At 44.2% G+C, this 14,918-nt stretch overlaps 2 protein-coding genes across 3 annotated transcripts; one reads left to right on the forward strand and one right to left on the reverse strand.

Moving 5' to 3' along the window:
* The first annotated feature begins 1,246 nt into the window (after positions 1 to 1,246).
* LOC110503683 (TRPM8 channel-associated factor homolog) lies at positions 1,247 to 10,934 on the forward strand. 2 transcript variants are annotated; one of them, XM_021582137.2, is made up of 9 exons: positions 1,247 to 1,854; positions 5,346 to 5,457; positions 5,653 to 6,308; positions 6,576 to 7,567; positions 7,823 to 7,917; positions 8,068 to 8,281; positions 9,152 to 9,388; positions 9,827 to 10,164; positions 10,348 to 10,934. In XM_021582137.2, exons 3-9 carry the CDS (start codon positions 5,677 to 5,679, stop codon positions 10,588 to 10,590), a joined length of 2,751 nt encoding a protein of 916 aa, XP_021437812.1. In that variant the 5' UTR covers positions 1,247 to 1,854; positions 5,346 to 5,457; positions 5,653 to 5,676; the 3' UTR covers positions 10,591 to 10,934. The 2 variants fall into 2 exon arrangements, with proteins under 2 accessions (XP_021437812.1, XP_021437813.1); XM_021582138.2 differs by lacking the exon at positions 1,247 to 1,854 and adding an exon at positions 1,880 to 2,011.
* Positions 10,922 to 12,843, reverse strand: LOC110503684 (endonuclease domain-containing 1 protein-like). The gene is made up of 3 exons (XM_021582139.2): positions 12,227 to 12,843; positions 11,835 to 11,991; positions 10,922 to 11,497 (listed from the first exon to the last, which is right to left on the reverse strand). The coding sequence occupies exons 1-3, from the start codon at positions 12,521 to 12,523 to the stop codon at positions 11,094 to 11,096; spliced, it is 858 nt and encodes a 285-aa protein (XP_021437814.1). The 5' UTR covers positions 12,524 to 12,843; the 3' UTR covers positions 10,922 to 11,093.
* Positions 12,844 to 14,918: the final 2,075 nt, after the last annotated feature.

Below are 14,918 nucleotides of genomic sequence, written 5' to 3' on the forward strand. Positions count from 1 at the left end.
GTAATTTTCATCATAGGTACACTTCAACTATGACAGACAAAATGAGACAGAAAAATCCAGAAAATCACATTGTAGGATTTTTAATAAATGTATTAGCAAATTATGGTGGAAAATAAGTATTCTTCTTTTGATAAGTACTTTTGGTTGTCAGAGAAAATGTATGAAAAAAAAGTACATCATTTTCTTTGGGAATGTAGTGAAGTAAAAGTTGTCAAAAATATAAAGAGTAAAGTACAGACACCCCTCGCAAAGCAACTGCTCTCTACAGTACGTATCCCCTCTTGCTCTCGCATTATTCTCTCATTATTCTCTCTTACATAGCAGGCGTAAAAGAATCAGACCAGACAAGTAACCACGCAATCGATTATGGTCATTGTAGTTAATAATCACGTTTTCTGCACTATGTAGAACATTGGCCTTTTGGAAACTACAACTCCCTATTACATTGCACAGTTCGGGCATCTATTTCTGCACAAACTGTAGCGCAATGTGCGCATTGAGCTCACAGAAATGGACGAAATTAAATTCAAATCATTTAACTGACGTCAGTCAATTAGTTGTTTAAAAACGTAAAAAAATAACCAACATTTAGTTTACTCCTTCAGCACAATGAGTTGGTTTAGGGGAAGAGTTTGCTAAATGGTTACATTTAGGGGGGGAAGGGTTTGCTAACATGCTATGTAGTTGTTCGCCCATCCTCCTTTTGTTATTGCCTAAAGCAACCTATTTTATGTAACCATACCAAACGTAACCTACACTAATTTGAGTGTCCCGGATTCACGTTTACTATGTTACGTCTAGTCTATGCGACCATTTGTGAGATGAGGTTGAAATCACGATTTCAATGGTAGAGTTGAACAGCTAGGGGCAAGATGTGCTAGATTTACTACTATAATAAATATCACCTTTGCAAGAACTGTCAAAAAGACCAGAATTGATGTGTTTGACTATAACTAAGCCTAAAACATCGGGTATTTTTTCCATTAAATTTAGTCTTGAAAGGGTGGGTATAATTTCTGGAATGTTCCAACAGGAATACGTTCCAAAAACTTCGTAAAGTACAAGGTTGCTAACAAACAACGCATACAAAGTAGCATGGTCAATTACGAGTAAGTGACGCCGGGCAGACTAAACCACCCCAGCCTATCACCAATGAAGGCAATCCCGGGTTTAATTAAACAAGAAATTTGACGAACAAGCTATTCGGTTGAATGGCTTTAATGAGATGATTCATAAAAATACCCTCTAGATTGCAGACGTTTCCAAAACGACAGATTTGAATGTAGCAGGCATTAAGGGTATCACCACTGTTGAAAAATTACATTTATGCCCTGATCAAAGAAAACGAGGTGCTGCGCACAAGCCAGTGCTGAACAGGACCGATACAAGCGCCGATGGGGGCTGCGACTGAACAGGTTACCTGAAACTGATGGTGAGAATATCAGAGGGATTTGTGCTTGTCGTTATTGGGAAGTTTGTTCCATATCACTCTGCTACCCTGAACATCGCGGTAATATGTTGTACACAGTCTCGGAGACGAGAGAAAGGAGAAGAACAGACAGACAGGTCATCATTATGTTTGCGTTGAGCGGTTGAAGAACGTGAGAGACGAGGTTTGGAGAGCTGCGAAGCTGGCGCCAATCTGCAGGGAGAAAGCCATTCGCTTTGCAGAAGAATTGAGCAAGCGCGACAGGGATGCCGGTGCGAAGCTGTGGCCACAAGTCGACGAGGCAAGACGCAGGTGGTAAAAGCATTCTTTCGCCAGGGGGTTGCTGTCGTTGACCGCCGCAGGGTGGAGGAACGTGACTGATTGATTCACGCTTTACGAGTTAAAGCCATATACATTTTCAACTGGTGAGTTTATTCATGCAGTCGTTTATCTGAACACGGCATATAGGTGAAATTGCAGAGGGCGGTAATGTTTGTAGTGGCGAGTTTTGGATGTGAGCATTAACCAACGTAAGCATACTAAATGTGGTTTTTGTTCATTTTGTTTCAAGATCGATATTATGTAAGTACATCTCCATTTATTTTTAATATGGCTTGATTATCCCTCAGACATGTATTTATTTTAAGTTTGAGAGTTCAATTGAAGATGTAAACTATTAATATAAGATTACACGATCTATGCATTTATTTTCCTTTGTATGGTCGTTAGTGTTCGTCAAGTTAATTTTGATGGGGCGTATGCTACCTTTATATTATTCAGGGTCCCTGTTTATTTTTAGACAACTCTTTTTCTAGGATACTCTTCAATATTTATCTTTCCTTTTTATCCCTAAACACCAAGGGTTTACGTAACAATATAAGACGCAAGGTTATTTTTAGTTTTTGTAAAGATTCATTAAATGCCAAGTGTTTTTTTTATTTCTAGAGACACATTCCTCAGATGCTGACTTAAAAAATGTGGTGACAAGATCATGTTTAGCCATGGCTCATCTCATTCTGCTGGTGTGGCAATACTTTTCAGACGTTTTCCAGGTACCGTTTTAGAAAGCAGGTGTGATGATGAGGGTCACTGGATATATATTGTTTTTTAATATAAAGGGTCACGTTACATATTGGTAAATATGTATGGTTATAACATAAAGTAAAAAACAAAATAATCTTCTAACATCTAGTAAAGTCTTAACTGAGTTGAAAAACAAATATTGAACAGATATCATTATTGTTGGAGGTGATACTGTTGCTCCTGATGACTGGATGGATAGGTATCCCACCAGGCATTCAGCCCATTGTTGTAGTAACTGAACTCTTCATTTCTGCTCCATCTTTCAACTTTCCAATATTTGGCATTCTCTGAAACCAACTTTTCTTGGTTTAACTCTACAACTAGGGACAGACAATTCAAATCTACAATTGATTATTGGTTGGTATCTTCCAGTCTTATGCATCTTGTCAGTGAATGTAGTAGTTCCCCAGCTCCTCTGACAGACCATTGTTCCATTATTCTTTCCTTTTGTTTTGATAATGACGAGATTTTCTAAAGCATACTGGAAATGTAACTCTTCTTTTAAAGAATGGTTCATTTTGTTTACAGTCTAAAACTCTTATCAGAGAGACCTGTCTCAATTCTGCTCTTTCTTCTACTAACAAATGGGACATTATTAAATTCAGAATTCGATGTCTTGCCATCACTACTGGTAAAATGCTAGCTCGGAAAAGATTCTCCAAGCAGATATTATTATTGTTGATATTAACAGGCCGAGCAAAAACTTGATTTAAATGAAGATGAAAAAGCCAAGCTTGCTAAATGCCAATGTGAACTGGACGACATATACAACGATAAGGCACAAAGTGCCTTCATCTGTTCAAAGGCCAAATGGATTGAGAAAGGTGGAAAAAAACACAGGCTAGTAATAGTGTCATTTACATAAATGGATGAAATACTATCTGATGATCTTGAAGGATTAATAAGGAAATACACTCTTTCTACAGTACGCTGTATCAATCTCATCTTTCGGAAGGCGACTTCGATTCCTTTTTTTGGTTTCAGTTAAGAACTCTGTTAAGCCTATAGAAGAAAGGTTTAAGAAACTCTGTGATTCTGATATAGATATGACTGAGTTGGACCAAGCCATTAAACAAATGCCTATAGGTAAATCTCCTGCTGGCCTGACTCCTGAATTCTATTGACATTTCTGGCTTGATATTAGAGAGTTATTGCTTTCGGTCTACAAAGAGGGTATTGCTAATGCTATCTTACCACCTTCTTTGAGACAGGGACTAATAGTTCTTATTCCCAAACCAAAGAAGGACTCTCTTGACCTGGACACCAATTATGTTGTTGGCAACTGACTCTAAGTTACTAGCCCATGTCTATGCCGAACGTTTCAGATAGAGAATCTTTAAACAGCGATAAAAGGATTAATTCCATAAGAGTTTCATTAAGTCAGTGGCTGCATCGCGTATCTCAATTTTGGGTTGCATTATTTTGTCCAAGACTGATTGTTTATCTAGAATCATATTCCCAAGTCAGTCCCTTTTCCTTTCTTCTAATATCATTTTTTAAAAAAAAGTCAATTCTGTAATATTTAGATTTGTTTGGAGGAATACAAGATATTATATTCGGAAATCTCAATTAGTAAAAGACTTAAGATCGTGGAGGTTTACAGGCTATTGATTCTTAGTTGTTAGTGGGTACTTCTAGAATGAAATGGTTGAATTTATGTCTGTCTAATCCTGTTTCTATGTGGTATCATATCCCTAACAGTCAGTTTAATAAACTTGGTGGACTTGAATTCCTAATGAAATGTGACTTTGGCCCTCCAAAATGACCTGTGAAATTGTCAAAGTTTCACCAGCAAATTGTATTTTCCTGGAAAATGATTTCACGCACAATTTTTACTTCCAGAAAACATTGATTTGGAATAATAGAGTAATTTAAAATGAATAGGAAATCCATTTTCAAAGGCCTTTGGTTTGACAAGGGTATTACTTTTGTATGTGATTTGTTAGACAACACTGGGGAGTTTTTGCCGTTTGATGAGGTCATTGGTAAATTTCAGGTTAATACTACTCAGAGAGAATATATTTAAGGTTTGCAAAGTAATTCCACTTCCTTTACTTGGACTTATTAAGAACACTTTGTTATATTATGAGGTTGTTCTCTCTTTTCTAAGTTTACAAATGAATGACTTGAACCTTTTGGATAAAATATTCAACAATAAGTGGATACGATTGGGAGTTAATGAAGTCATTTTTGGTGATTATAATTCAATATATTGCTATGGAAGTGACCAACCCATGCTATGGTTAAAAACTACTACCTTTCACCTTCATTTTCCAGTTATCCCAAAAGTTAAAGAAACCAATTTTTAAATATTTTCTTACATATACCCTGTTAATGATTTCTTGCACAAAATATTACATTTTGACAAAATGCCTTGTGTTTTTTTGTTCCTCTGATTCAGAATCTATAGAGCATTTCTTTTTTTCATGCCGCCATTCTAGTAAACTATGGATAGAAATTAATTAATGGTTGTGTATATAGTCTCCAGAATTCCCTAATTTTTCTTTTGATGATGTTAAATGGCATTATGCTTATTCTTGTAATTCCGATCATAACTATTTTATTAACATTATGGTTGTTATTCTTGCAATAAATAAAATAGATAAAAAAGAAGCATTAGGCAACCCTTCTGGTATCTGACGGACTCCACCCATGTGAGTACACTGTAAGCTATTCATACAGACTCACTGTTGACAGATGCCTCCCTTTCCCCTGCCCCGCCTTGTCTGCTCAGGTCACAGTTGCCAGTCATTGGCCACACACACACACACACCCCTCCCTTTCCTTTCGCTTGGTTTGCTGATATGATGATCTCTTTCTTCCCTTCATTCAGACTGTTCCAAGTATGCTAAGTGGAATGTAACACAGCTTGCTGCGCTGCTTGCTCTGAGCTCCATTTTCCTCTTGATTCTGATCTTCAGCGGTTGGTTTTCCTTTGTATCTAGGTAGGTTTTACAGATGGCTTCGTTTGTTCTGAATTATGTATGATACTTTTGTTGTAGAGATTACCGCAACGTAAAATTCAGAAACTAGTTTTTGTCATAGCAACAGTTGAAAGAGTTAAATGCATGTACTTATACTTATACTGTTTAATACATATGTCTTTTAAAATACTTTTTTTTCTCCTCCACCACCTACAGGATCGTCAGCCTACTGACTAAGCCATGACCCAAACCAGCATGTCCCGTGAGGAGGCCTACTCTGCCCTGATGAGGGGGGTAAAGGAGCTGGACCTCAACGGGCCAAACATACCCAGCAACTTAGTACTGATTGGCGACCAAGCCTTCCCACTGGCCATGAACGCTTGTGGCCAGGTCCTGATGGCTGCCTCATTCTACGGCCGAGGCCGGGTGGTGGTGCTGGGCCACGAGGGCTACCTCACCGCCTTTCCTACCCTAGTGGAGAATGCCCTAACCTGGCTGACAGGCTCCTCCTGTGACAGCACTACCGTCGGCGTCCACCAGAGCTGTAAGGCCGTAGCCGACAACCTCAGCCACTCCAGCCTCCAACCCAAGGTGGGGGGCTTCTGCGAGGGCCTGGGAGTGTATGTGACAGATGCGTACTGCGTGGGCCCAGAGGTGAAGGAGCTGGTGGGGTTCCTGAAGGTGGGGGGTGGGCTGCTGATTGCTGGTCAGGCGTGGAGCTGGGCGGAGGAACACCCCAAACAGAACACCCTGCTGGGTTTCCCTGGGAACAAGGTGTCCAGTGTGGCTGGCATCTACTTCTCGGAGCACCTTGGGGAGCTGGGTACTCTCCCTGTGCCTCCACAGATCCCTTCCAACTGGCTGGCTGTGGCGTAAGTATTGGGCACTTCATATAGAGAAGAGAAGGTGGCATATTAATATAGAGATACTGTAGTAAAACGGAAATGTGTACATGATGGTATTTTGTGCCTCATCACCTCCTAGAACCAGGTGTGAAGAAAACAAAGAAGGGTTTTTATTTAACTCCAGAAATCACCTGGTTAAATAAATGTAAAAAAAATGGTTTAGTTGAGCTAATTTTATGTGTCTAACTTCTCTTGTCAAATCATACCTCCCCTTTCACTCTCTTCTTTCCCTAGGATAGGCAAGGACTTCAAGGATGACCTGGAGTTCCTGCTGGAGGGCGTGACAGAGTTTGATATCCAGGGCGGGGCTATTTTCTCAGAGTTGCTGGTACACGGCCCTCTCGCATTCCCCATCGGCACCACAAAGGACGGCAGGGCCTTTCTGGCCGGGGCATACTACGGCCAGGGCCGAGTCATCGTGATCACTCACGAGGGATACTTGGGCCGAGAGCAGATGTCCCCCTTCATGCTCAATGCCGTGCGCTGGTTAGACGAGGGCCGTAACGGCTTGGTAGGTGTCCTGCCCCAGCTCGGCTCCGCCCACACCCTGCTGAGCAAGTCGGGCCTGCCCTGTGAGAAGAGCGGCTTCAGGAAGGAGCTTAGCGTCTACGTCTGCACCTCCTACAGCGACGCCCAGGCCGATGAAATCCAGGACTTTGTAGCCGAGGGTGGGGGTCTGTTGATCGGGGGCCATGCATGGTACTGGGCCCAGACAAATCCGGGCCTCAACACCATGACAGAGTACGCAGGCAACCACATCCTCAACAAGATGGGCCTCAGCCTGATGGGGAACACTCTGGACGCAGGCTGCTACAAGGCCCCAGTCCCAGGTCAGACCTGCTCCGAGGGCTTCCACTTCCGCCACCTGCTACGCCGCTTTGCCGGCCACGTGACCCAGGGCGAGACGCTGACGGAGCATGAGGAGGCGGGTTTGAAGAAGCTTGGCAGCGACTGCGCCAATTACCTGCACATGCGGGCGCACGACTGTGCCTCGTACACCTCGGTGCTGGCCATGCTCACTGACGTGCTGAAGGAGACGGGCATCCCCCAGGTGTGCCACAGCTGCCCGGTAATAAGCGCCAAGGACCACCTGCTGCTCAGTGTAGGCACGCAGGTGTACAAGGTGTGCCAGGACCCAGATGCCCTACTGCCTTACCTGATCAAGGACCAGCCCATGATGCCCGCCTTGTCCAATGCCAGGGTTAGGATCAACTGTAATACAGCAGGTCAGTTAGCTCTCATTTGCACTCTAAAATGGAGGATAATGGGTCTAATGGAGATGGTTTAGTCTTGGGAAGCAATATGAAACACCAGGAGTAATGGCTTAGATAAAATGGGTGCAAGAAAATATATTTCGCCATAGCTACTCTGCTTATGTGCAAGCTCATTGGTTAGTGTGGGAATACATGTTTCTAACCATACACTCACTATTATTCTATACAGTTGTGCTTGAGTATAACCACTGCTGAACATTGTCTTAGGAGGAGAGGAGTGGCTCAGCACTGGTCTGTTCCTTTCCCCTGGGATGAGGACTTACATGGCCATGCCACCACAACTCGTCAACCAGGGCTGGAAGGTATCCAATACTGCTTTTTGTTACGTCTTATCACTCTAAAGTCTATTGAATCAAATCATGTTTTATTTGTTTTGAGATCAAGCCCTTTACATGTTGATGCAAAAGCACTTTGTGGATTGACTGACTGACTGATGCCCCTGTTACCATCAGGTCCAGATAGGCTGTCAGACTGACAACATTGGGAATTCAAACGAGCTGAGGCGAGCGCCAGTGGTTCATGAGCGCTTCCCCATAGACTCAGAGATGATGCAGGTGTGGAACCTGTGGGGCGGCCTCCTCTATCTCATCGCCCCTCCTAAGACCCAGGTGGAGGGGGTGGAGGTCATCATTCAGGGGGCTGTGCCGGCACCCTACTACAAGACTGGTAAGTGGGTGGGTGGGAGAGGGAGGGAGGTGGGGCTCGATGATGCATTTTACACTTTGGTCTTATAATGCATCCAAGTGATGTATTACAAGGGTGTTACAACTATGAGCTGTTATAACTCATGACGGCTTATAGCAAGTGTTATAATGCGCCAAGTGTGCCATTATTATATGTTGCTGCCTCATAGAAAGTGTTACAGAAAGGGTATTTCAATGAGATTAACCTGGATAAATACCAGGTGAATAAAAGATAACACAAAGTCCATTACTCCATCCAGCCCCCTCATTTACTCATTTACAATGTCTGTCTGGGCCCCCTTTGACTTCATCCAGGCAAAATTGATCTTTTCACCTCTTTAAAAAAAAAAAAAAATCCCAGAGTTGTATTCATGTATTCTAATCTGCTATTCATGTATTCCTAATTCATAATTGAGTTGCTTCCTGCTCTCTGTAGCCATTTTGAATGTACGATGATGACGGCTGCCACAGATTAAAGAGGAAATGACAGAGTCGTTGTTCTGCGTGAAACATCTGTAGAATACAGAGATACACTAAGCTTAGAACAGCGATGCTCTCACATACTGTGTAATTGCAGCTGTGTTACTAAAACTGAACTCCCCGCTGTTATGAGAATTGATTTTCAATGTGCTACTCATCATTGTGGTAGGAAATCACACTGTACCAAAAGTTTGTCTGGTAATAGTCATCTTGAAGGCCATTTAATGTATGTTGATCACCTATGCTAGGCCGATGGATTTCATGATTGATTATGAAGAGGTACACAGCCTAGTCACAACACCTCGTGAAAGTAATAAATTCAGTGAAATGATCCAGGATTTTCCTCCAACCCTTGCCTCTCTCCTGTCTCTAGGGGTGACCACGCCTGCAGACTGGGCAGTTCTGCGGACCGCCCCGTCCCCCTGGGCAGAGATGGAGTTTGAAAACATCATCCTGACCGTCCACTCTGACGTGGTCCGAGGTCTAGATCGGCCTGACCTGGTGGCAGCTCTCTGGGATGACATCATGAGGGGGGTAGCTGACCTGGCCTCCGTCCCCGCCAAGTTCCCCCGCAAGGAGCGCTTTGTGGCCGACGTCCAGATCTCCCATGGTCAGCGTCTGTCCCTTTTATTTCTTAGCGTGGACAAACTGTCTTGACTGGAATTGACTATGGTAGGGGACCAGGGATTGTGTAATTGCTGGATATGAACAGGAAAAAGAGAGATTATCTCAAAAATGTATTATGAGTCAGGTAGGACAGTCCCTTTACAGTTTCTAGGGAGCAAGAGTGACCTACACTCTTAGAAAAAGAGCTTCTATCTAGAACCAAAAAGGGTTCTTCGGCTGTCTTCATAGGAGAACCCTTTTGGTTCCAGGTAGAACCATTTTTGCTTCAATATAGAACCCTAAGGGGTTCTTCCTATCGGTACAGCCGTAGAACCCTTTTGGAACAATTTTTTAAAGAGTGTATTGGAGTGGACTGCACAACCTCTGCCCTGTAAGTATCCAGACATTGAGCTGACCCTCTTCCCCCCCTACTCACCAACAGGCTTCATGCATGCAGGCTACCCTATCATGATACAATCATCCTCCGTCCCAGACCTGATGAACCCTGTGGCAGCCCGCAGCTCGGGCCTGTGGGGGGCAATCCACGAGCTGGGCCACAACCAGCAGAGAGGAGTCTGGGAGTTCCCCTCACACACCACTGAGTGCACGTGTAACCTGTGGTCCGTGTACGTGCACGAGGAGGTGTTGGGGGTGAAACGGGATCAGGCCCACCCCAACATGGCGCTGGCCAACCGACAGAGCCGTGCCGAGGGGTACGCTAAAGGGGGCAGGAATCTGGCCAGCTGGGACATGTGGGTGGCACTGGAGACCTACATGCAGGTGACAGGAGATTCTAGTGATGTGTACTGTGTAGTACGCCCTGCTGCAGTGTATGTTGTGTACAAATCCTACAGTTAGTGCTTGTGAAAGACCGTAAGGAAAATATAGATGCTTAAAAAAGTTACTTTATCTCGGGTTGAGTTTGTGTAAGCAGTTTCTCTTTGTCGTCCTCCTTCCCACCAGCTCCAGGACCAGTTTGGCTGGGACGCCTTCAAGAAGGTGTTTGCTGCCTACCACACCATGCAGAACGTGCCCAATGACAACAAGGGAAAGATGAACCTGTATGCTGAGACCTTCTCCCTGGCGGTCAATAGGAACCTGGCTCCCTTCTTCAAGGCCTGGGGCTGGCCCATTGAGCCCGCTACAGAGGAAAAGCTCTCTAACATGCCGGTGTGGAGCGACCACCCTATGGCCCAGTATGACTGAACAATAGAGGAGGTCACCCCCTTATATTGGGGGGTCACAGGTCAGGGATTGCTGGTGAAGGGTAGGCACCGTTTGGTGACGGGTTAAGGTAAAGGAGTGGTGACTAGGACTTTGCTGGCCTGGTGTAGAAATGCTACTGCAAGAATCATGGTTGCGTCTGTTGTGCAAAGAAATAAATAATTCTATCGTTTTTTTGAAGTCGTCACAAAGGGCTTATTCTGAAGTCTCAGGTGTTTTTGATACTGTAGACAAAGCTAAAGAAATCTACCTCCTGTTATATACTTTATATTATTCATGCTTATTCCTAGAAGGCACAGATAACGAATAATAAAATATGTATCTCTCCAAACATAGTTCTTTATTTATCCACTGTAGTTCATGATGTCATTTTCACAGTAGGAAGCACTTGACTTGGCTGAAAGACTGAAACTTACGTGTGAACTGAAGTTTTAGCTCACATTGCCACTGTCATATAAGGATTAGAAACCCATGAGTGGGAGAAACTACGCCTCGGGCACTGCCTGGCAGTTGTTGTGAAACAACTCCCCTACTGGCGCGTTGGAGTACTGCTGCAGGAAACCGTTCAGCTCCAGCAGCGAGCGCTGGTCCACTCGGTTCTGCTCGGTGTTGAGGGCGGTGGCGCCACCGCTACGGACAGGCTCACCGTTGTTGTCCACACAGCAGTAGGCGTTCCAGATGTACTCGGGGATGTTGACGCGTCGGACGTTGTCCTTGACAATCCAGTTGTCTGTGGAGGGGATGGCGCCCACCAGCACGTAGGCCTGGGCGCACTGGGCCTTGAACAGGTCGGTGAGCTGGGACTCGTGGCGGGCCCAGGCGTTCTGGTTGAGCTTGGGGTTCTGGGGCACCACGTTGGTCAGGGTGAAGGTGGCGTTACGACTGGGGACTTGGGGAGGAAAGGAAGGGGGGTGACCGTGTGAGATTAAGAAGGAGCGAGAAAGAGGAGGGATATACTGTAGGTTTAATCATTTGTCATGAGATTAATTAGTAAATGTTACAGATTAGCAATGGCATGTTGAGGCCCACTTGGAGTCAACTTTGAGGCAACGTTGTGTGTTTGCTGGGTTGTGTATATAAACTTGGGTTTACCTTGTACTTAACTTTCAGCTCAATAGTCGACCATCACAGTAGTCCACACCGAACTAAGAAACAATTCTAAGAATCCTAACAACATTGGAATTGAAATCTGTTCAAAGCAGAGCCGGTATTGTGGAGTAGACTACCTGCATGGTGTCCATTGGGGTTGAGATGGCCGCGGTCGAAGCCAGAGTGGGTGTAGTCCTCATTGAGTGCCTGTCTCTCGCCCAGGTAAACCCCAGGGTGATCTTTCCCCAGCCAGTACCCATCCTTCATCTCTGCACCCCACGTAAGGTTCACGAGCTGGGAGGGAAAGTAAACTGCTTTTACAACCCCAAGCTTCAATTCAAAACCATTGATCTTTCTCAACTTTTTAGGCATCTAATAAAAAATGTTCCCCAATTTATTTTGGCAACAATCTGCCGTTTTTGAATTTGGGTCACCAACATGGAGTTATTGATGTGAGTTGTTGAGGAGACCGTCCTATGGCAGGCCTGTTTCTAGCCACAGACACATCTGCCCTGTTCTCATGACCCACCTGTGGCTCCACAAACCAGCGCTTCTCCCTGCCTCCTCCGTTGCTGGGCTGGAAGCGGTAGGCTGAATACACAGCAATGCGGTGGTTGGTGTCGTACAGCGTGGCAAAGTGGTACCTGTTGTAGAAGCGCTGGCACAGGCGGGCAGCGCCGGGGGTGGCAGCCCCCCAGCCCGGTACCTTCCCCTGGTAGAAATACTCAACACACTCCGGGATGTCTTCGAAGTTGGCCAGCACGTCCCCCTCAACGAGGGACAGGGTTCCAGCCAGGAGAACACACAGGGCTACCGGGACCGACATTATTGGATGGGGCGTTCCTACTTCCTAGCTGATTGCTTTCTCCTCGTGTTCTCTGGTCACGACTAGCTGTGTCTGTCCACTCACCTGTCCAGCACCAAGCTGTGCCTCTGAAGCAGAGCCCAATGGTTGAACCTGTGTAGCCCGTTTAACCAGCACTGCCCCTTTTAACCTGCTTTTCCACTTGTTACACTCTCATTTCCTCTATCTCTGCTCGCTTGACACTTGAAGGTTACATGGAACTGGATAGATTCAAATGTACATGGTTCTCTCAGGTGGGGTGTATGTGACATAGACCAGCTGTTATGCGTTTGCTGTGTGTACTCTGTTTATCTGCAACTTCTGTAATGCTGTATTTTCACTGTATTTCATTGGTGGTGAGGAGAATGTGGATGCGTGGAGAACTTGACTTGCTCTGTCAGGTCGTCTGTCTCTCCAGAGTGAGATACAGGGGATATAGTTGGTTTGATATAATGATCGTCCGATCTTCAATAGGAAGCCCAGTACTCAGCGTTTGGGCACTGAGATTTGTGTATACTGTTTTGTGATTGGAAGGTGTATACAGTACAGTGTGTGTTCATGTTAGTCATCAGTATGATGTCCGTGTGGTGTCATGCCTGCTATACAGGAAGCAGATGTCTTAACACAAGCAGTCTGCCCTAGGAACAATAACAATCCATTCCTATAGCAACAAATCTAATTGTATTCATGACATGCGCCGAATATAACTGGTGTTGACTACACTGAAATGCTTGCTTACGAACCTTTCCCAACAATGCAGAATTTAAAAATAATAATATATATTTTTTAACTAACACAAGGAATAAAATCAAATACACAAGAACGGAGCTATATACAGGAAGTACCAGATCAATGTGCAGAGGACAGAGGTATTTGATATAAATAAGTACATGAAGGCAGGGTTAAGTGACTAGGCATTCGGGATAGATAATACCATAATAAGAATAAAATGAAGAGCAAGCTAGCAGCAGAAAGTGTGTGTGTGTGTGTGTGAGAGAATGTCAGGGTTTTATATGTGCATATGGTGTGTACATAAAGTATATTTAGTGTGTAGGGTCAGTGCAAGACAGTCTGTGCAGTTTGGGTACCATTAATTGACTATTTAGCTGAGAAATTAACATCAGAAATTAGATCGCAACGTACAGTACCGATCAAACCTCTAAATGACACATTTCTCCTTCTGGTCTCAATCTTATGGTAGAGCTTTGACGAAGTAGTCAAAGTCGATGGCTAAGTCTTGGTTGTGTAACGCTAGTCTCACATGTTGGTTTCCCAGGCAAGGGTCAACCTGGCTAGATTCCTGGTCTGGTCCCACCCACATGGCACACACGTTCGCCTACAAACCCTAAGAGGCACAAGGGGAAAATAGTGCAGATCAGATTAGAGAGATCAAAACCAGGGAGTTAACCATGCATGTTTTTTTCCACAACCGTATGAGGACACTTAAATCATTTGATTATAAACTTGTTAATTCAGATTTACGGTATACGGTACAGTCTTAGATTTCTCATGTATAGTAAGTACTTTGCTTTGGCCGTGCCGTCTCAACATCTTTCATGTAAATCATTCACACCGTGTTACATTCAAAGCGGTAACTAGCTGTCATATATTGTGTCTGGTTGCTCCATTCACACAGACACAGTACTACAGTACATTGTAATGGGGGTTGGTGCTGCTCTTAAAGTCTGCCACTAGATGTCAGGTTTGTATCAGATGTTTGGGGGTGTAACGGGGAGGCCTGGCTATATGTCCCATGGTCATCATGGTACAACATTCCAGAATGCAGGCAGTACCCGTACCAATTTCTACCCCCATATTTATCCACCGGGCATTGTTGTAGAATTGAAATGTACTACATCTCAAGAGTGTAGATTTATTGTCTCGAGGATTCGGTTTTCCAGGAAAGCGAGCGCACGGGACACACGGGCTGATGTTTGCCAGGCATTCATTTGCCGCTAAAAAAGCGTGAGTGACAAGTGAACACGATTTAAAGCTTAATAATGACAACTGTTTCTAACGACCCAGTTGTTAATTTGTCAAGACTGCCTTTCTGGATGTGAATAGGCTTTTCGTGACTCACAGGCCCACGTGCCTACATTGACATTGATCCTGGTCACTCAATTGATTGTCCCATTCCTTTTTAATTGCCTGTTGTCACTAATCACAAGGATTATGGATAAATAATGCTTATGGATCAGACAGGTTATTACTCTAGTAGTTGTCTGTGTGGACGCCAATGTTTTGTTGAGAAGTACTGCTATCCTAGTAAGTTGCAAGCCATTGTTATGTATACTGTAGAGTAAAATGTGTGTGTAGGACAGTACTGGCCACTGACTCTACCATAACTGTGCTTAGTTTTATTTACATTTTAGTCATT

The sequence above is a fragment of the Oncorhynchus mykiss genome, chromosome 24 (assembly GCF_013265735.2).
Source record: "Oncorhynchus mykiss isolate Arlee chromosome 24, USDA_OmykA_1.1, whole genome shotgun sequence".
In the NCBI taxonomy this organism is placed as follows: domain Eukaryota; kingdom Metazoa; phylum Chordata; class Actinopteri; order Salmoniformes; family Salmonidae; genus Oncorhynchus; species Oncorhynchus mykiss.